This window comes from Eschscholzia californica, unplaced genomic scaffold (assembly GCF_041429995.1).
Source record: "Eschscholzia californica isolate CP2 unplaced genomic scaffold, dmEscCali1.0.p SCAF_4, whole genome shotgun sequence".
NCBI lineage: Eukaryota > Viridiplantae > Streptophyta > Magnoliopsida > Ranunculales > Papaveraceae > Eschscholzia > Eschscholzia californica.
Genome location: NW_028238461.1, coordinates 51,795,665 through 51,816,975, shown reverse-complemented (window position 1 = coordinate 51,816,975; position 21,311 = coordinate 51,795,665). Strand labels below are relative to the sequence as shown.

The following is a 21,311-nucleotide window of genomic DNA, read 5'->3' as shown; positions in this document are numbered from 1 at the left end:
GAGTGTTAGAGGGCAAACTGGTTTCAGATGTGAAGTCTTTAGTTATCTCAGAGACTCAGACATGTCAATTCTGTTTTTTTTTTTCTGCAAATGAAGAACCAAACCCTAGTATACTGGTTGTTGGATGCTGATAGATCATGGGTATAATGCATGTAATTAATTAGGTAAGAATGCTTTTGGTCCTAGAACAAAAATACAACTGAAAGATTCTTGGTGAAATCCACACTGCAAAGGAAAATCTAGTTGTTATCCCAACTCATTAGTACCTGTTAAATACAAAAGGATGAAGAAGCAATAACTAACAAATAATGTGGAATACTTTCTTCAACCATGGTAAGGTTGCAGGCAGAATCATTGGCTAAGATTGAGAGGTTGCAAGGCTAAGGAATGACTAGTAAACATGTAGAAAGTAAATGCCGCTTTTTGAGCTCCAGAGCTAGGAAAAAGAAAACTTGGCCGAAAACACTTCGCTGTTAATCGTATGAAGTTTCGTCATCTCCTGGAAAGATTAATTTGAGATCTTCATTGTCTCTATACACTTGAACCAGAGCAGCTGCCTTGTACGCAAATAACCCTAGCATTGCTGGAACAAGCTGTGCAGAACAAGGAAATCGAAAAAAGAACTGGATTACTGCATATTGTTTGACCCAGTCGATAACTCACTGCGCAGAAACTTGAGAAAAAATTAAGCATAAATCTGAGAAAGCAATTTATCAGAAAATTTCAGGGTCCAAGTCAAATTTTACAGTGGTGATCCACATTTAATGGTACAAATAGACTCCTTATGTGATGGGTGGAGATCTGAGTGGTCAGGTTAGGATCATCACTAGGATAGTCTGAGTTCACCCAAATATAACATTGTAAGAAGACTATTAATAAGCCCTTGTATGTCTAGGATAGTCACTAAGATATCAAGTGATTACCGACCAACCGGCAAAATTTAACGAACAATGATAATGGGTAAGTAGGTACCTGGAAACTAAATAGATCAGTGGAGAAATGAGTAGAGAGTCCCCATAATCCATAAATTGCAGCAGGGGTCAAAATCCTCGGGGATGAAAGAGCAATTCCGCTACCATTCAACGTTCTTTCTATTAGGTTTTCCAAGTCCTCACTTCTTATTCCAATTCTGTTAATTAGAGAACACGTTTAGTTTGTCTGGAGAAACTTAGACGAGACTGCCACAATAGAGCATGAAAGAGATAAAGCATAGAAAAAAATAAACCGAACAAAGTACTTGAGTCCTACTTTTTCAATTTCTTCTGCCTGAAAATCTTAGGAACTGCTTCTCTGGACAGGTTGTCCACATGGTAATACAATAGCTGAAGATACAGAAAACTGCTCTACAGAAAAGCAAAAAGATTCGAAGTTATATGATAGAAGCCTCAATATACACTACTATAGAACAATAAGCATAATGAGGGACGTGATTCGATATAGGCTAATGAGAAGGAAGTGCTTACCTGAAAAGAACTCCTATTGCATAACTGATAGCAGCCTGTTCAATTCATAAGAATATTTTATAAGCTTCGGTGCTACACTAAATATTACGAATCCCGTAATAGCCGTATAACTGTACAAAAGTTCTCATTGACATGGAAAATGTGTGAAGCTAAGAATGAAGAAACAAGCCTTCTGACTTACATCGTCAACCAAAAATAGTTGATAAGGTGTATATGATGAAGATCTACCTTACTTTCGTTATTCATAAAAAAGTTTTGTTAGCAAAATGATGGCATTGAGATGCTCAGACGACAAAATTTACCTGGACAGAGAAGACTACTAAACAATAACCACTGCATAAAGTTCCAATTCCAGCAGTTAAAAATATCATCTCCTTCTTGATCTGAAAATGACATCGAAAAGGTCAGTGTTATCATCATTACTTGAATGCTCCTAATTCTACTTCTTATCTCTTGAAACATGATTTTAGAAACAAAAAGTGTAAATGTGAAAATTGCATTCATAGCAGTAGGGAAATGAATTCATACTGAAAGAAACATTTAAGAAGCAAACAAGAGATCAATCAGCTTCAGAATGATTGATCAATCACCAATAGAACAAATGAAGCAAGACAAGTATAACAACGAAAAGAACTCGATTAGAATCATACAGCATCATATTGAAGAAGGTTAAGTCTCTTCCTCCTTTCACTGTCATCTTGCATCTCCTGTTATTATGTAAGTCAACCAGTTACTCGATCGATCTCTTTCACTGGAACATCAAGTTCTTTTACTAAGATAGAGAAATGAATAAAGCCGACGAGAAATTAATTGAAGTATCAAGACTGAAAAACTAGACCTTTAAAGTAGGTTTTTTATTGATTGGTGCACTTCTGTCACCAGAGATCCACTCTTGGGTTTCGGTTAACTTCAAAAACCCACCATCACTCTCATCTTCCATTTCCTGTAAAGTTCAAGTGTCAAATCATGACATACTAGAGATAGCATCTTCACAAAATGGTGTAGTTTCTAAACTGAATCTTTGACATGGTATTAGACATAGTACCAAAATTGATGGGGAAGATGTAATTTGAATCATGATATAGTAATATCTAACTGAATCAAACCAAACTAATTTTTCAAATACCCATATACCATTTTGTAAGGACATTCAAAAATTCAAATTGAATCCCCCAATATGGTTCATGATTACAAGAAAGTTTACTAATTTTGTCTATTAAAAGGGAATTGATAAATGGGTATCTGATTTAATAACTTAAATTTCATCATACCTCATCTAAGTAGTGTAATTGTTGAGAATTTTCATCACCAATTGTAGTAGAAGTAACTTGAGAATCAACAAATTTGACTAAGTCATTTCTTCTCCAGAGTATATCAGAAGCTTTACTTACAAAATCACCATTTAATTGTCTATCCTTTAGAAATATTTGTAAAGTATCCTCCCCTACAAGTTAGAGATATAGAAAAAAAAAAAACTCAATTTTCTTCTTAACAATATAGAGTAGAGAGAGAAAGAGAGTACCAGAAAAGGAGCTTCTGAAGACTGAGACTATTAGGTTTCTTCTGTGTGAACGATGAAATGGGGTTCTGAGGAAGAGTGTCTCTTGGGAATTAAGATTGGTAAAACACCTTAGTTCAAGAAGAGCAACCATGGTATCTTTTCTGTTTCTCTCTCTCTCTCTCTCTCTCTAGAAGGAACCAACTATCTTTCTCTCTCTAGTTTGGAGAGAGATGATAGAAATCTGAGAGAAGCAGCATTTGGGTGGGGGTGGATGGGTTATTTACATTATCCATTGATGAAATATTTGTATGATTGAAAATCCTTGTATGTTTTCTTGGGAAGTCATTATAGATAGCCCTATTTCTTCCAATGGGTTGGCAAGTCACAACCCTTCTAACCTATTTCAATATACATACTCACTTTTGCCTTGACCTGGTTCATGGAGCCATAAAGTAGGATATGAGTCGATCCAGTTAGGTTTACTTTGGTTCATGGACCCATATTGAATTTTCGGGTGTTGAATATATCAATTAAGTTCGAAAGGCCAATCTCCTCCAACTCTTTGAAGAATATAATACATCCTTCACAAGTTAGAGTAATTGATGACGGGCGGCTTTCAGCTTAACAATACTGGAGAGAGGTGGACCGAATAAAATCCAACTGCCCTCGATAATGTAAATTGGTTTAAGTCTGGTACAGTTTGTAGCTCCAAACAATCAATGAAACCAATTTCCCTTAAGAGTGGCATATCACCTGGTAATACCACATTCCACTCCGTCCACAAATTCCAAGAAGTATATGTCAAAGACTGCAACGATGGGAACACGACTCTACTTTCATCATGCCCAAAGAACACCTCAGGGTCGAGAATCTCCACTCTGTTATTACCATTGATTGTAAGTCGCCTTACGATCCTTAAAAATGCTGACAGAAGTGAAATTTTTACAGTCATTTAGTTCGATAACTTCAAGAGCAGAAGTTGCTTCTAACACCAATCTAACCCAACCGTCAAGTTCCCATCTTTGAAAAACTAATTGCTCTAAGTTTTAGTGAGCACGAAGGACTTAAGAATATCATATATTTGACCCCTTGGAACATGATTTCTGAAATCCCACTCAAGTGTCAATTTCTTCAGGAATCGTTTTTCTATCAAGTAAGCACAACTAAGTCTACCATCTACTACCTTTTCAAGTCCTGAAATCGACAGAGCATCATGAGGCTCATTTAGTTTTTCTAATTGTCACAATGTTGAATAATCAACTACGACAAGTCTATTCAGATTTTGAAGCTTTCTAAAAAACCCAAATGAGTATGGCCTTGCCAACTTATCGTCTAGGTATAAATGACGAAAGCTATCATGAACACATCCATTGGCGCGGACCCAGAAAATTTACTTTGTGGGGGCACATTTACATTAAACTGCAAAAAAGAATACTAGCATCAATGATGAATCGCGGAGCTTCGTTACGAACCTCTACCATAGTTAATTATAAATGTGAATTGCTAAAAAGATATTATGTGTCGTTCAAACTGATGACTTTTATATGTTAAGCAACCCTCTGAATTAGTAAGTACAAATTATATGTCAGAAAAAATAAGATGATCTTTATCTTGCAAAAAAATGCGGATAATCCATATTCTGTAAAGAAGTTAAGGAAGTGGCAAAAGAGAGATAAAAATGAGTTTAAAAAGAACGTTGTTGAAAAATATACATAAAAATGAAAGACGAAGAAGGCATAAATGAAATATGGGGATGCAAATAACTCAACCGGAGGTTGGACGAATTTTAGCAGAAAAAAAATGTCAAACTCGAATTTACAAAAGAATATGAGCTAATGAAATATTGATCGGAAAATAGGAGTTAAAACGAAAATTTGAAGCGCAAAATTGATAGCGATGAAAAAAAGAAAGGTAAAAACAAATGGAGAACTTTAAAGCTCCCCTTGTAAGTGTTAGTGGCGCCTCCCCTTGGGAGGAAGTAGAAGGAGGCACTTTTAACACTAAATAGAAGTGCCTTACAACTTCCCAAAACAAATTAGTCAAAATAACCTACAAAAATATCAAGTATTATGAAACCGGACTTGTTTTTAATGGTGAACTCTTCAGCTGTGTTTTTTAATGGTGAACTGACTCCAAAACAAGCCTTCCTCCCTTCTTAATTCAAAGATATAAAGTATCATGAAACCGGACTTGTTTTTAGATCTTATTTGATTAGATATAGAACACATACAACTACATTCTCTTTTCGTGTTTGGTTCATTTTCTTCTTACTTCTTCGAAGAATATTTCTGTGAACAAATGGTGAAAACTGGTTTCAGCATCTGCCTACTAAGAGAGACAATTGGGAATGAAAATCAAACTCTTGGATCTCTGTTGTCATAGATGGGAAACCCTGTGATTAATCACTCAAGCAGATAAAAGTAACTGCAAGAGGAGAGCTCAGATGCCATTTCAGAAAAAGAAATTCATGGGTGCATAAGCAAGAGTTCTAGAATCATAAATACAACTGATCTATAATTTAATATCTGAAGTTATATCAAGTATAGACAATTTTCGGTCTGCTAACCCAATAATACTGTACTTATATTTCTCAAATCCACTTGGACTTCCGTTCTGCTTCTACCATTAACCTCCTCCTGGGTTTTTTTAACCCGTAACGAACAACAAAAAAGGTTACCTATTAATTTACACAACTAAGAACGAAAATCCAGATGAAGACCTTCAGAGCGAATCACGGTCGAGGTACAGGTGGTGTTGCTGGTTGCTGATGGCTTTGTCCATAAAATACAGTCCCGCGCGGTTGGTAACACCCTCCTGACGCTGGAAGTTGCTGCATATGCTGTTGCTGCTGCTGTTGCTGCGGAAATTGTGGAGTACCTGGAGGACCGACTGGGCCTGTGAAAGTGTGTGTTGGCATAGGAGGTGAAACGGGTAGACCACTTTTAGCACCATATATGGATGGCATTGGTCCTGCTCCCATGTTTGTGGATTGGGCATATGGTGAAGGAGGTTGAGGATGTCCAGGTAGAGGTGGTGGAGTTGTTGAAAATGGAGAGTGTATCTGGGAATTGGTGTGGTGGTTATGAAGAAGATTGGAAAATGGTTGCTGATGCACATTCCCTGACCCCACATCAGAAACTGGCATAGGTTTCTCAAGTTTGGGTCTTTTCTCCGGAGGGAAGATGGGCAAACTCATAGAGCTATTAGACTTTAGGCCATTACTCTTAGCAGCTTCTTCTGCAACAAGAGATGAGAAAACTGCACTGAGCATCTGTGCTGACGATGCTGAGGCTGCTAGCTTGGCAGCAATAGCTGCTGCTGCTGCTTTATTGTTTTCTTCTTCTGTAGTATTTGGAGTTGCTAAAGATGTAAAGGGTTGTGATACAGGAGGTGGTTGATTTAAGTTGCTGATTGGTAGGATTGGAGATGGATTGGTCTCTTTTGTAATTGTTACCCCCGGTAAGGTTGAGGCTTGGGGGCTACGGCTGGGAGTTGGTGCTGAACCAAGTTTCTGCTTTAAATAACATGCTTGATCAATTTGACCTTGAGCAAACTGCAACAAATCAGAGATTAGCAGGAATGTTAGAAAATCAAGCTAATTGCAGTAACCGTAAACATGCCAGACCAGAAGTACATGAACTATATTTCGTACATGGCAACAACTACACTGGCCAATATTTCTGAACGACACCTCAGCTTTCTAGACATGTATAGCAACAATAAGAAAATAACAACACCTCGTCTTTCTAACAAGTCACGAGTTGTATAAAAAACTAGCCGTGACTTATTAGGACCATAAAAGATTAGAAGCTGCAGATGGGGATGATTGTTTTTGACCAACTTCATTTTTAATTATGTAAAGATGCCAAGGAAACTATCCTACATCGTTATATTGATTTTGAGCTCCAATCCATCTAATCTCCTACAGGGATATTGGATAAGTAATAATCATCGAAAAAACTAGTATACAAATCCCACTAGTAAACAAATTGCTCAAATCCATTTAATTGTCATAACTTGGCAGACCTTCTCAAGTGTTTCAGAGCTCTAGAGGTATCAGACAGGGGAATCCTCTATCCCCACCGCTTTTCCTTCTAGTGGCAGAGGTCCTGAGCCATTGCCTCCAGCTGGCAGAGAAGAAGGATTGGATCAAGGGTTTCAAAGTCTCTCCTGGTGGGGATAGCATCAACAGTTTACAGTTTGCTGATGATACCTTGTTCTTTATAGATGAGTGTGCAGCTCAACTCAGGAAGTTGAGAGACATCTTGATTTGGTATGAAATAGCCTCGGGCCTTAAGGTGAACATGAAGAAATCCTACATCCATAGTGCAACCAAAGTGGGTCAGAAAAACATAAATTATGAGATGATCAAGGACTTTGGTTGCCAAGTGGGAGTTTTCCCTACCACTTACCTTGGCCTTCCTCTTGGTGAAAGGTATAAGTCTAAGAAGCTTTGGGATCCGGTCTTGGAACGCATTAACAAGAAGTTGGCAGCTTGGAAGGGCCATTTGCTCTCAAAAGGTGGCAAAATTACTCTCATAAAACCAGTCATTCAAGCTCTGCCTACATACTACCTCTCTCTTTTCACCATCCCCATGGGTATCCTGAAGGAAGTTGATAGGAAGAGCTCTTTCTTGTGGAACACTCAGGAAGGATCAGAAGGGTCTTCATTGGGTGGAACGGAAGGCAATCGCACTAGCAAAAGCAAGAGTGGACTGGGTGTTAAGAATTTAGAAGTTATGAACCAAGCTCTGCTTACGAAGTGGCTATGGAGAATGGGCCAAGATAGCGAATCACTGTGGAAAAGGGTGATTTATAGCAAATATGGAACAAATAGTGGGGACTGGGTAAAGAAGTGCTACAGAGATACTTTTGGTTGTGAGGTGTGGAAAGGAATTATGGCCAATCTGAGGAAGTACCAAAATATTACGAAATGTAAGTTAGGAAATGGTGCCAAAATAAATCTGTGGTGGGATGTCTGGATTGGTTCAGAGCCCCTCAAAGTGTGCTTCCCTGAGATTTACAACGTTGTAGCCCAGCAGCATATTAAAGTGCCTAATGGTTTCAATGCAGAGCACCAAGTGTGGGAGATTAACATTAGAAGAAATCTAAATGACTAGGAATTGCAGCAGTATGCCCATCTCCTAGAAATCCTTCAAGATGTTGTAATCTCATATAATCTCAGAACACCAATGTGTGGGTTTCAGAGGAGAAGGATCCCATGACAGCCTCCAATTGCTATAAAAGGTTAGATCAGGATAGTCAAATTCTCGAGCCTTGTGTCTCCAGAATTGGGTGGCTAAAGGCTCTCCCTCCTAGACTTAGTTTCTTCTTATGGTCTATGTTACTAAGGAAAGTTCCAACCATGGATGCTTTAGAGAGAAGAGACTTCCACATCCCTACCAGATGTATTTTATGCAAGGAAGAGGAGACACCTGAACATTTGTTCCGTCATTGTAGAGTGCCTTCAAGTATTTGGAATTTCTTCTCCAAATCCATTTCAACCCAGTGGTGCTACCCCAACTCAGCCAGTCAGATGCTTATTCAGTGGGATGGTCTCTACAAAAGGAAGAATAGAAAAGAGGTGTGGCAGCTTGTACCAGCAGCCATCTTTTGGAACATATTGGGAGACAGCGACAACAAAGTCTTCAAGGAAAAGAACCTCGCTAGCGATGTTGATATTGAAGATGTTAAAGGAACTTTATTTTCTTGGATTAGGAAGCTAGATAAATACAAAGATGTAACTTTCCTAGATGTAGTAGTAAATTGGGAGGCGTGGATATCATGAGAGATTCCATCGCTTCCCCCTAACTCTTGTAAATAGTTTTTTTCCAATATATTCATTCAAAGTTTCAAAATAAAAATAAAAGATAACATGGGAAATAAATAAAAATTAGCCGTTTCTTATGTGATTCCCAGGACGACGTGAAGACAAGTGTGTTTCCGAGCCTAATGCTCAGTTAAACCATGATATCTTAACTCTTTCGCCCTAACTGGTATTACGTCCTAATGCAGTAGAGAGAAAGAGGTTATCCTTACTTGCAATTGAGTGTGAAGAAACTCCAACTTTGATTCCTGAGAAACAATATTTCAGTCAGTAATAATCAGTTAAAATTTGATGGATGTAACTGTAGATCAAACACAGACCTGATCTTTAACAGCATCCTTAAGTTGAGCTAGTAAAGATTGTCTAGTTGCTTCGACACTTTTAAGTTGCTCAACGCATTTTCGGAGGACGTTTTCCTGCTCCTGAACATCCCCCAAAGTAGAAGGCGGCTGATTTCCTGTTAAAACATCAAACTTGACAATTACAAAAGTCCCGTTTTGATTAAAAGTTATCGTCACTCGAGCTCTGATCATGTGTTGTTGGCTTGTTGCACAGCTAAGCACAAAAATCTTTTACTGAAACTAAAATAAAGATACTGAGCAAGTAGCTTACATGTATGGTCATAGCTCAGAAGGGTTACTTATAGGTTTAGAAAAGAAACCCAAAAGCTGGATAGAGAGTTCAACAGACAAGTAAGACGTGATAATATGTACTTGGTAACTAGCTGGAGTAGACAAGAATCACAAGATCACCTAGTCGCTTAAAATGCAGCTGAAAGTCACAACTTTATTAGCCTGCAGTCAAAAGTCTAGATAGCCAGTGTAACATTTTTATGAACTCCTACAGGATGTCAGACATAACAGAGGTTCACTACCGTTCAAAATCAAGTAGGAGAGTCAAAGTCAGTAATCACTTCCGGATATTCTTTTAAGCAACTTTTCTGAGGAAGGATCAAAGGAATACCTCAAAAATATTTACTAAAAATCCAATTGCATCTACGAGTATCAACCTACTTCCAGAACACCTACTAGAACTCCTAACTATAAAATGATGCTCGAAGACTTAACACTACATAAAGTTAGAAACTAAAAGAATTTAGCTCTCATGATTTCCATCCTTAACAAATGCACCTCTTTAAACTTAAATTCCTACTATGGCGAATCAAAAGCTTGTCAGTATTTTGATCATGAATGACTGGATAATTCAGTCTTGGGCTCGCTCTCCTGAAATCAATGTAATCAAAAGCAACATAACAAGTCTGTAATTTTTACACTAAAACATACATATTGATTTACCTTGAGCGCTGGCAAAACTGATATCTTTTTCCATTTTTTCTACACGATGCATAGCAGCTTTGCATTTGTTCAAAGCAGATTCTTCATTGGATTCTTCATCATTTACTGATTGAAACGCAGAGACAATCTTTTCTGGCGCACTCCCAACAGCCAATTTCTGAACCCAAATGATCATCAATGAGTAACACTTGGCATCCTGATTTAGAAGAGTGCTAGATGCCGGTGCAAACTTCTTACGAAAAAAATGAAATAAGGTTTCTTACTATTCTAATCGACTCAGCATCCTTCTTCACTATTCTGATTGAGTCCAGACTCTTTACATTGTTTCCTACTACAGGAAGTGCATCTTTAACCAACCTTTCATCTTCGAGAATCCGACCACGCGAACCAAAGACTTTTCTCTCTTCCCATATGTCAACCTGAAGATTTCATAAGGTTCAATAACATAAGTTGGTTGTAGAAAAGATTATACAAGTATCCCCCTATGAATGTTCATAAAAATGTGAAACGCTTATGCTTAAGTATCCCTATCTAGACAATTATAGCTAACAATTTGAAATTACCACCTTACATATTATTTGCTAGAAGAAGTGAGAACAGTGAATAATTCTGCAGTGTACGTAGAAGAAAGAACGGAAAGTGGGCATCAAGGTTTGGGTGGCGGGCACTTATTTTGCACCAATAGGTACTTCAGAAAAGAATGATGGACTGACAATCGATAGTTTAGATTTATCGAAATCACAAAGGCAGAAGCTTTTAAACAACATGAACTTCTATGGTTTCTGCTTCGGGTCTTGAAGAGATGTGCAATGAAAACTGAGTTCATAACTACCTACTACGTTCTATTTAGAAATTGCACAATCATCTTGTGAAGGATGTAAGTTACTTACCAACCTGGAGACTGCTTTCTTTCCATGGTCATCACCCCCGTCTAAAACTTGCTTGAGGGCTGCAGGTAGAACTCCCCAGAACTCATTCACAAACTCGCTTCCTTTCTTTTTACTATTTTGTAAGATGTCATTCGCCAAGTACAAAAAAGATATCCGCCGCCCTCTTTGAGAACTTTTAAACATCTCATCCCATGTCTCAACAACTTGCTTGGCTTTCTCGCGATAGGAAATACACCAATTTGACAATGCTGATTGGCACTTAAGGAAAATATAAAGAATACAGCTTTCACAGTACAAGATTTGTGCAAGTGGAAACGAGCAAACTGTCACAGCTGAAGAAAATAAATACCACTCAGCGATCCCCTAAAACATGAATAGCTTGAACTCTGAATATATTTCCCAAATAAAACAGCAGCTAACCCATTGAATCAATAAATAGATTCAACTAACATCATCATACAGTCAATCACAATCCAACTCTCTGTCACTTTGTTCTCCGTAGTGCAGGCGGAGAAAAGTTCCGTGAACAATGCATGCGAGGAAGATTTCCTGTTTTTCCTTTACAGGGATGGGTTAGTAAATGAGAAAGCAAGAATGCTACAAAATTATTTCTTAATGAATGGACAAAACATCAGGAAAGTGCTTATATCAAGAAAGAGTAATTCAAATGTATTGAGAAATTCAAGCGTGAAGGCATTCACACTCTCTCTTCCTCAAGGACCCCACAATTTCTTTTTCTTAGATGGAGTAGGTCGTTAGGGCAAGGGAGCTTTTTCCAAAAAAAAATTTTAGAAATTCAATGAAGAAGTTATATTAACTCATTGCTCTGCCATGTCTTGTTTTGCCTGTTCACCCACTCCTATAACTTTGTAAAAGCTTAAAATTAGGAGATTCTTTTCAAATGGGATTTGAGTGTCCCGTCGTTACAGTCTTCACCTTTTATTTCATTCTCTAAATTCATTTATGCTTATCAAAAGAAGAAACAAAAACATTTTAGAAGATTTTTTGCTCGTCGGGAAATGAACAGGAAACTTAGAAAAACGCGGGGCACTTCCCTCATTAGTGTTGTTTCAAACAATTTGGGAGCAATGTGCCAGTACAATGTTTGTTCAATCTCCATACTGATCAATTAAGTGACCACCAAATTAAAAGATTGGTCAAATTAAAACATAAACAAAAGACTTTATCTTTTATTTATTTTTTGAAGCTTTGAATGAATATATTGAAGGAAGACTTTATCTTCTATTCAATTAACATTTGACCTCTTTTTCGTTTCCAACTCCCATATCTTCTCAAGCAGCCACACAAAACCTACCAACCGAACTCTACGGCCATACGCTTTGAATTGTTAAGCTACGAATACAAGCCAGTAGTTGGATTCTATTTGGCGTGGACTACATCACTACAGGTACTGAGAGTCATGCTGAGTTCGCAAGTATACTGGAAGCTAATCAACAAAACTATAAGTCCCTATTCAACAGAGTTGTCAAAAATATGACCACCCAAATATATCCACTTTCAACAAGAATCTTCTAAATTATCACTTTACTTGATAAAGGCAAATAAGACCAAAGTCACCAACATAAGGATTATTGGAATAAAAAATTATACCCGAAAACCATTCACATCAAATATGAATATGAGGGAAAGGATACATTCGATGCTTTGTTGAGAGTTGTTCAGCTTAGACAGCTTCTCAGCTAATATTTGCCCACTAAAAGTGACACTCATCTTGCCCTTTTATACTACTTGAGCTCTGCAACACTATACACCAGCCAACATCTTTAGGATTAATACAAATATCGAATCATATCATCAAATTACAGGTAGCATAATATGAGGTTCTCTTAAACAACTTTTAACAATCTCTATTATATCTTTGAAATCAATAATTGGATCAAGTAACGAAATTGCCCACTTCTTGAGTATTTCTAGGTTTCTAAGCTCGTGTTTAGTACTGCTACTACCGATTCAAGATATGTTCGATCGCCACCAAGTGGAATTAGTGTTAGAAAGCTAGTTACCATAGACATTTAGATTATACTAAACCAGAATTCTGCACGTATATATTGCAAGTTATGAATAGAAAGAGAAAGAGAGAGAGAGAGAGAGAGAGAGAGAGAGAGAGAGAGTTGAAACCTGATTTCCAGCTGAAAATCAATCGACTAAGGTTCAAGATGGAGATTTTCAGAAGAGTTAAATCTTCTGTGACTAGGGATTTGCAGGAAATTAGAGAGATAAATAGATGAAAGAGAACCCCTAGATTTATTTTTAGGGAGGCAAATCTTCAAGAAGAAATGATAAAAGCGATAAAGAAACTAGGGTTTATAACTTCATCCATCATCGTCACTCTCTTTTCCACAGCTGAGACCGGGAACTGCTTCGCTCTGACATCCTGGTGGGAGATTTCTTAATGGTAGGATTTGGGGAATACAGTTTTGGCGGGGGCTTACAGACTTTAGTCTGTCCCACTATTTCTTTTGTATAGGTGATTGGGGGGAAATAAGAAAAGTTTCCCCATGCAAAATCTTAAAGGGTGAAAAACGAAAAAAAAAAGTTTAGCCAAACACAACGTCCCATATCGCCGACAGAGAGTCGTCGGGCGACTATTGGCCAACGACCACTCTCTTTCTATCTCCTATTTCTTTCCCTCTCTCTCACCATCCCTCTCCCTGTCACTGCTTCTCTCTTCAAGTTCCGACAAAGGGGAGAGTTCTCTTGTCGGACCTTCGTTTTTCTATATCCAAACGAAACAACCTCTTCTGATTTTCCACACGAATTTTTGGCAAAAGGGTCCTCCCTTTTCGTCGGAACTTTGAGAGCAAGAATAAGAGAGGGAGACATGGAAGAGAAAAGGAAGAGGGAATAAAACAAAGGAAGAGAAGAGATAGAGAGAGGGGATGGGACGAGGACGCGACCAAACTTGGTGGTGGAGATCGGCGACGTGGATGATGGAGGTCGTCGGAGTATGGTGGAGGTCACCGAAATTGTAGTAGAAGCGGGAAGGAAATAGGGAGGAATGAGAAATTGAAAAGACTTTAGAGGTGATGTTTGGAGGAAACAAAAAAATTCATAAATATTTTTGTTTTCACCCAACATTTTGTGCCAAAAAGAATGTTTTTATTTTCTCAAATCATAAACTTTTGACATTGTAAAGATTACTTTCTAGGAAGATTACAAGAACAAAAGGAGAAATTGAGAGAAAAATGGCAATGATGGTCACAGTCGTATATGGTCGTGGGTCGTCGGGGATGGTGCCGGTGAATATAAAGAAGGGTGATGGGACTTATGTTGATTTTTGAACTTAAAATTAGGTTGACTATATGTAAATCAAGATTACATATATTTTGGAACTAAAAGAGGTCACATATTAATGTTCAAAAAGACTACCTTAAACTTCGTGTGATGTTTTAAAAGGCGCATCTCTTTAGTGTTAAAGACACCTCTATCCCTCACAAACTTCTTGCCAAATTTGTCTCGAGAGAGGCGTCATTAACACTTAATCCTCCTTTCTCTCTCTCTCTCCTCCAACTCTCTTTCATCTTCCCTCTCTCTAGTTGTTCTGCAAAAAGGACTTCGCAAAGGGACTCTCCCTTTTACCAAAACACATATAGAAAGGAGGAGGAGGAAAGAGAGAAATGACAACGGTCGAATGTAATGGTGGCGGTGGGTGATAGGAATAAATGAGGAGAAGAACAAAAAATGTTGTTCACAAAATTCAGTAAAACCCACAATTTTACTTTAAATATTTATATAAGAATTTTTATTTTATTTATCCAAAAAGACCAAAAAAAGAAACACCTCTATTGGAGTCCAACTAAGCAGACTTGGTGTGCCCTACCAAAATTGTGTCCTCCAAAGCCATTACCTTTCACCCATTAATTTCATGTATTTGCCTTAAATTGATGATTGTGACTTACAGTAAAATAAACGGCCAAGATTGCTCTATGAGAATTCTTCCAGCCTTCGATTTTCTATTTAGATCACATTGGACAAGATCGGAACCGTAGATATCCACCCAACGTTGACAAATAAGTAAAGACATTATCTGTGTGCCGTCGATGCGTCAACGATAGTCTCTCTTGCTCTTTCTTCCCTCTACCTGCTCCATCACCCTGCAATTTCTCTCTTTCCCTCGCTTAACGCCTTAACCTCTCTCACGAAAATAAACCGGTAACCTAGAAATTTATCCCGGAGACTTCTTTCCGATCCCTAATTCCGGCCAATTTTCCAAAGCTCTGAAGAAGGAAACCCTAATTGGCTTCACTTCTGCTTCTGATTGTCATAGCAGCTTCAAGATTGAATTCGAGAGGGGGGCTTAAATGAAATTGTTAGGGGTTTAGCCTGCTGCTTCTATCGTGATCACAGGTCAGTTTCCTCCTCGCTAATGATTATTTGTACTTCTCCCCACATCATTCCGACTACAATACTACTTGTTGGACTTCATGGGTATATAAAGCTCTCATTTTTCTAAGATAAACTTTTGCAATTTGACATTCAAAAAAAAGGTATTTTTTGAGACTTAACCTATCTTAATTCTATCTTGTTTATCATCTCTATTTGGTAGATTGTGTATCTGTTCTAGTGAGACTTAACCTCAAACAATATAGTTAGTGATGATGTCTTCATGAAAAAATGCTTATTGTTAGTTGTTCAGTTCTCCTCATTATACCGATCGACTTTATGTGCAGATCGCTTACTGATTATGCTTTAATATGTGCATGAGAATGAACTGGAAGTCTGTGAATCCGAAAAAGATAATAGTGGGGCTGAAAAACTCTATAATATGCCATTAGTTGAGACGTACAAACTGGTTACTGCATTTTGCTGAAATGGATGCTGAAGCGATAGATGCTGATATTAGGAAAAAGGAATCTGGACATGGCGATGGTGCGGGGGAAGGAATGACTGATATTTCGACAGAGAAGGAGTTACAGGCACAAGATGAAGATGGGGGTGAAGAACCTCAATTGGATATGGAGTTCGATTCTGAAGATGCGGCAAAGACATTCTATGACTCGTATGCAAGACGTGTGGGTTTTAGTACTCGTGTTGGTCAGCACAACCGCTCGAAGACTGAGGGGACAATTACTTGTCGGGAGTATGTATGTTCTAAAGAAGGTTTGAAAAGAAAAAATGCTTCAAGTTGTAATGCAATGCTTAAGATAGAGAGAAAGAATAGTAATGGCAAATGGTTTGTCAGAGAATTTGTGAAGGATCATAATCATTCTATTGTTAGTCCCAGTAAGGTTCATTACCTGAGACCTCGGAGGCATTTTGCTGGTGCTGCAAAGAATGTGGCAGAGGCTGGTCTTTCTGCAAGTGGCACAATTCATATTCCTTCGGATGGAAATCGTGTACCTATAGACACAAATCGAACTAGTAAAAGTTCTTTCGTTGAAGCAGGTCACCAAAGTAGGACTGGTGTTTATAGTAGCAAACCTTCTATAAGAAAGAGGACTCTCGGGAGAGATGCTCAAAATCTGCTCGACTATTTCAAGAGGATGCAGGCTGAGAACCCTGGCTTCTTTTATGCGATACAACTTGATGACGAAAACCGCATGACCAATGTTTTTTGGGCAGATGCGAGGTCAAGATGTGCTTACACTCATTTCGGGGATGCGGTTACCTTTGACACTATGTATAGGCCTAACCAGTATCAGGTGCCATTTGCTCCATTCACCGGAGTGAACCATCATGGACAGATAGTGCTATTTGGATGTGCTCTAATCTTAGATGAGTCTGAATCCTCCTTTATATGGCTCTTTAGGACATGGCTTGAAGCGATGTCAGGTCGCTCTCCTGTCTCTTTAGTCACTGACCAAGACAGGGCCATACAGGCTGCAGTTGCTCAAGTGTTCCCAGAAATCCGCCACCGTATTTGCAAGTGGCACATCTTAAGAGAAGGACAGGAAAGATTGGCACATGTATGTATTCTTCATCCTACATTTCAAGGTGAACTCTATAAATGCATCAACTTAACTGAGACCATTAAAGAGTTTGAATCAGCTTGGAGCTCTCTTCTAGAAAAGTATGACCTCAGGGGAAATGAGTGGCTTCAAGCAGTTTATAATGCCCGGCAACATTGGGCCCCAGTATACTTTCGAGATACTTTCTTTGCTGCAATTTCTTCAAATCAAAAGCCGGAAATTATTATCTCGTTTTTCGATGGGTATGTAAACAATCAGACTACTTTACCTTTGTTCTTTAGGCAGTATGAAAGAGCTCTAGAAGATTGGTTTAAAAGGGAAATAGACGCAGATTTTGAGACAATTTGCACAATGCCGGATCTCAAGACACCGTCTCCAATGGAGAAACAGGCAGCAAACCTTTATACAAGGAAAGTTTTCGCAAAATTCCAGGAGGAATTAGTCGAGACATTTGTCTATACTGCAAACAGAATTGAGGGGGACAGTGCAGTCAGTACGTACCGGGTCGCAAAGTACGAGGATGATCACAAATCATACACAGTAACAATGAACATTCTCGAGATGAGAGCAAATTGCAGCTGCCAGATGTTTGAGTTCTCAGGAATTCTCTGCAGACATGTATTGACAGTTTTCACAGTAACAAATGTTCTTACCCTACCATCTCATTACATCTTGAAACGGTGGACAAGAAATGCGAAGTGTTCTATAGGGTCAGATGAGCGAGGAAGTGAACTGCAAGGTCAAGAATCTCTGACCATTAGATATAACAATCTATGTCGTGAAGCATTCAGATACGCGGAGGAAGGTGCAGTCGCCTCAGAGACGTATAATGTGGCCATTGGCACTCTAAGAGACAGCGGAAAGAAGATTGCTGTTGTGAAGAAAAATGTCGCTAGAGCTGCCCCCCCTAGGTTTCACATTGGTGGAAGCGATCTAGAAGACAGTAACAGAAAGAAAGCTGTATCTGTTTCAGACATGACACCATTGTTATGGCCTCGCCAAGATGAAGCAACTCATAGCTTTAATCTCAATGATGCTGGTGTGCCACTATATATACCTACACCTACGTTGTTGCACGCACCTGCAGCGCCTACTGCTGATCTTAATGTTCCACACATGACCTCTCTTCTCCGGGATGATGGCCCTTTCGATAACATGGTACGGGTTAACTTGAATTAATTGAATTTAACTTGAATTGATTGAATTTAACTTGAATACATTTGTGCATTACTTGAATTTAACTTGGAGGCTTTCTTTCTACTCTTTCTTGATACAGGTAGTTTTGCCTTGCCTTAAAACAATGACTTGGGCCATGGGGAATACAACTTCATCCTCAGCTAATCGGGTAGCCGTGATCAGTCTGAAGGTATGTTCCTTCATCATTATTAACTTCTTGAGAACTTCTAATTATGTTGCTGACGTAAGACCATCCTGGTTCTTTGAGTCATGGTTTGGTAATTGTACCTACAATTAGTTTTTCTAGTATTAAAAAATAAGCAAGGACTTTTTTGCCGTGTTCACAAGTAACTGATATAACCAAAAGCTGCTGATTGGTTTATCCTTGCATTCTTGAAAGAGAATATAATGATATTCTTGTAGTTTTGGGCTTTGTTTGGTATTAAAAAAATAGGGGGGCTTGACATATTATTAAGATCATTTTGGCCATTTGCGTCATTTTGAGATTTGCCAATGGTCATAAAAAAGGTAAGTAAGCAAGGAGATTTGTTACATAAAGTCATAAATAGAAAGCGGTGAAAAGTTGAATCTCTGAAAAAGAAGATGTTTCAATATCCAAATATTGATGTACCATTTTGTGCATTTTCTTTCGAAGAGTTAAGTCATTTCGTGATTTGAGGCTTTGTCAACTCTGAAATGTCTTTATTAGGTTTGGCAAAATTTGTGACTTGATAAACTAATGTGATTCTTTAACCTCGTAAGTTGATAACAATCTTCGCTTACAACTAATAAATTTTCCTTCTTCAGCTGCACGATTATGGAAAAACTCCCTCTGGAGAGACGGAAGTGAAATTTCAGTTGTCCAGGGTCACATTGGAGCCCATGTTGAGATCTATGGCGTACATTGGAGAACAACTTGCTTCACCTGCAAATAAGGTTGCTGTTATCAATATGAAGGTATGGAGACTCAGATTAGGACTTCAATTTATATTTCACCCAATTTTGGACAAACTTCTTGTGATTCCTAATATGGTACTAGTGTATCGTGAATTTACATATGGTATTGTACTAGTATTAGTTAGTTCTACGTTTCACGTTATCACACTCGTAGGAGGTTTATTTCACGCCAATACAAAAATGTACTTGAGAGATGCTACAAAAGAACACACAAATTGAAAAAAAACATGGAGTAATTTGGGCTCCTGTTATTACCTCTATAAATTTGATTGTATTTGCTAGTTTATGATAAACTCTTCTTTGGGAACTAATGTCATGGTGTCCATGTTTTCCGCACCCCTGATCATTATATCCTCAGGAGTAGTTCTAGAACGTGTACACTGCCCTAGGACCAACACAATCGTATCCACAAAATCAACTCCGCGAACATCTTTATATGTTCCCCGACAATGTCGGAGGAATAGCATTTTGCAATGGAGAAAGGATCCTTTGTCATGTTAAAGGATGGATCTATCGCTTCACATGTTTTAAATGGAAATGGTAAAAGGACATATTACGTGAGAAAAATTAGAATAATGTTGAGTAAGTATATAGACCTCCAGATATCGATATATGGGCTAGCTACTTTCTATCATTTGCAATTGAGTTTCATTTTATTAACAACATTTTCTATTTTACTTTTGTAGCTTCAAGATACTGAAACAATATCAGGAGAATTAGAAATAAAGTTTCAGGTATCTAGAGACACACTCGGCGCTATGTTGAGATCAATGGCTTATATTCGTGAGCAACTAACAATGTAGCATGTAAATATTCTCTGCTCTATACTCTATTATATCTTATACTCGGTAAATATACTTGATTCTGTTACAAACTCTTTATATTTGTCAAGTGAAAATCATTATCAAGAAATGACTAACTTGATCATCTTATGGTGCATTAGTTACTTTATTCTGAAACATTAAAAGAATAATGTTTATACTGCACAAGATTGTTTAGATGGAAGATGTTATTTTGGATTCATCCCCGTTAGAAAACTAGTAGGAACACAACATTTTTTTTTGTGAAGTGCACATGTAGTAAACGAAGAAGAATGACGATTTATGATCAAGTAGGTGGAGCTCTTACGACAATTTGGAACTCTTTAGAAGGTGATAAGAATACCATACCGGTGACAAAAATTGTATATTTCGTTGAAGTTAAACGAAGATCTTTACGACTTTTACGAACCATTGTTGACTGAAGTATGTAATTATAGATAAAAACCTACTTTTACCTTGACTAGCAATTATTTTTATGATGATCCAATGAAGCAATCACCCAAATGTCTAATATTGCACCACCCTTAATACCTTAGCAAGTGAGTTAGAAGTCCACTAAATCGCTTGTCCTAGCAAAATCACAAATTTAATTCAAAATTCATCTTGGTCTTCATAGTGGCGTTGAGTTGTTCTTTCGAAGCTTTCATTTGTTTTTGTCTAACTGGTAAAAGGAATTCTGTGTGCAGGATGAGCCCTACCCACAATGGGGAACCTGCAGTCTTCGAAGAATAAAATTAAGCATGATGGTGTTTAAGGTTGTCTGTTGTCATCGTATGGACTTTAGGTACAACCATGTCGGAACAGTTGGGTAAATTAATTGGAATGTCAAGCCGACTCTCCATCTGTTGTAGGCTTACTAGCACTTAATGTAACCTTCGTCGAGCTATGTCACTATAGTAATTGTACATTATTTCAGACTACTAGTTACTAAATATAATTATAGTTTGATTAAACATTGGGTGGATAATCTATGTAGACTGTAATGGGGTGAAACCATTTCAAGACTTCTCTTGTGTAGGTATTAGAGCACTTTCTTCTTTTTTCAATACTTCTCTTATCCATGTTTTTAGGGCACCTTCTCTTTTTCCAACTTCTGTTTTCTGCACTTTTTTTTAGCCGTGAGAAAGAGACAAAGAGGGCAGTTTAGAGGTAAACTGTTCCAGCCAAGCTGACAATTCAAAAAAAAGAAAAAAAAAGAAAAAAAAGAAAGAGAGGACAGTTTAGAGGTAAGTGTTCGAACCAAAACAAAAGAAGTTCTAGAAAGTGGAGGAAGAAGGAGCATTGAAGAAAAAGGAGCATCGAAGGCGTTGCATGGGGTCTTATTTCCTGTTCCTCCAAACCTCTACTGAAGACTCATTTGATGCAGATGACAAAGAAGATGCTCGTTTCAGCCAATCCACCTTATCCACGCTTTGGTAGGTGAAAATTTTAATGTTAGGAGCCTGTTTCAA

General features: G+C 38.0%; 3 protein-coding genes across 8 annotated transcripts; 1 reads left to right on the top strand and 2 right to left on the bottom strand.

Moving 5' to 3' along the window:
• Positions 1–138: 138 nt before the first annotated feature.
• Positions 139–3,510, bottom strand: LOC147545897 (NF-kappa-B inhibitor-like protein). The gene is made up of 9 exons (XM_086638421.1): positions 2,986–3,510; positions 2,735–2,907; positions 2,302–2,406; positions 2,114–2,170; positions 1,766–1,846; positions 1,464–1,498; positions 1,249–1,338; positions 973–1,129; positions 139–593 (listed from the first exon to the last, which is right to left on the bottom strand). The coding sequence occupies exons 1-9, from the start codon at positions 3,113–3,115 to the stop codon at positions 474–476; spliced, it is 948 nt and encodes a 315-aa protein (XP_086494547.1). The 5' UTR covers positions 3,116–3,510; the 3' UTR covers positions 139–473.
• A 1,943-nt stretch (positions 3,511–5,453) lies between these two features.
• LOC147545896 (uncharacterized) lies at positions 5,454–13,576 on the bottom strand. Of its 5 annotated transcripts, none has more exons than XM_086638413.1 (8): positions 13,116–13,576; positions 12,632–12,740; positions 10,977–11,224; positions 10,350–10,505; positions 10,087–10,243; positions 9,112–9,248; positions 9,004–9,039; positions 5,454–6,517 (listed from the first exon to the last, which is right to left on the bottom strand). In XM_086638413.1, the coding sequence occupies exons 2-8, from the start codon at positions 12,705–12,707 to the stop codon at positions 5,696–5,698; spliced, it is 1,632 nt and encodes a 543-aa protein (XP_086494539.1). In that variant the 5' UTR covers positions 12,708–12,740; positions 13,116–13,576; the 3' UTR covers positions 5,454–5,695. The 5 variants fall into 5 exon arrangements, with proteins under 5 accessions (XP_086494539.1, XP_086494541.1, XP_086494540.1 ...); XM_086638415.1 differs by having other exon boundaries at positions 10,977–11,525; positions 12,588–12,740; positions 13,116–13,373; XM_086638414.1 differs by having other exon boundaries at positions 10,977–12,157; positions 12,211–12,740; positions 13,116–13,360.
• Positions 13,577–14,805: 1,229 nt separating this feature from the next.
• Positions 14,806–20,813, top strand: LOC147545895 (protein FAR1-RELATED SEQUENCE 3-like). 2 transcript variants are annotated; one of them, XM_086638411.1, is made up of 6 exons: positions 14,806–15,344; positions 15,668–18,064; positions 18,183–18,272; positions 18,890–19,039; positions 19,726–19,845; positions 20,547–20,813. In XM_086638411.1, exons 2-5 carry the CDS (start codon positions 15,809–15,811, stop codon positions 19,840–19,842), a joined length of 2,613 nt encoding a protein of 870 aa, XP_086494537.1. In that variant the 5' UTR covers positions 14,806–15,344; positions 15,668–15,808; the 3' UTR covers positions 19,843–19,845; positions 20,547–20,813. The 2 variants fall into 2 exon arrangements, with proteins under 2 accessions (XP_086494537.1, XP_086494538.1); XM_086638412.1 differs by having other exon boundaries at positions 14,890–15,484.
• Positions 20,814–21,311: the final 498 nt, after the last annotated feature.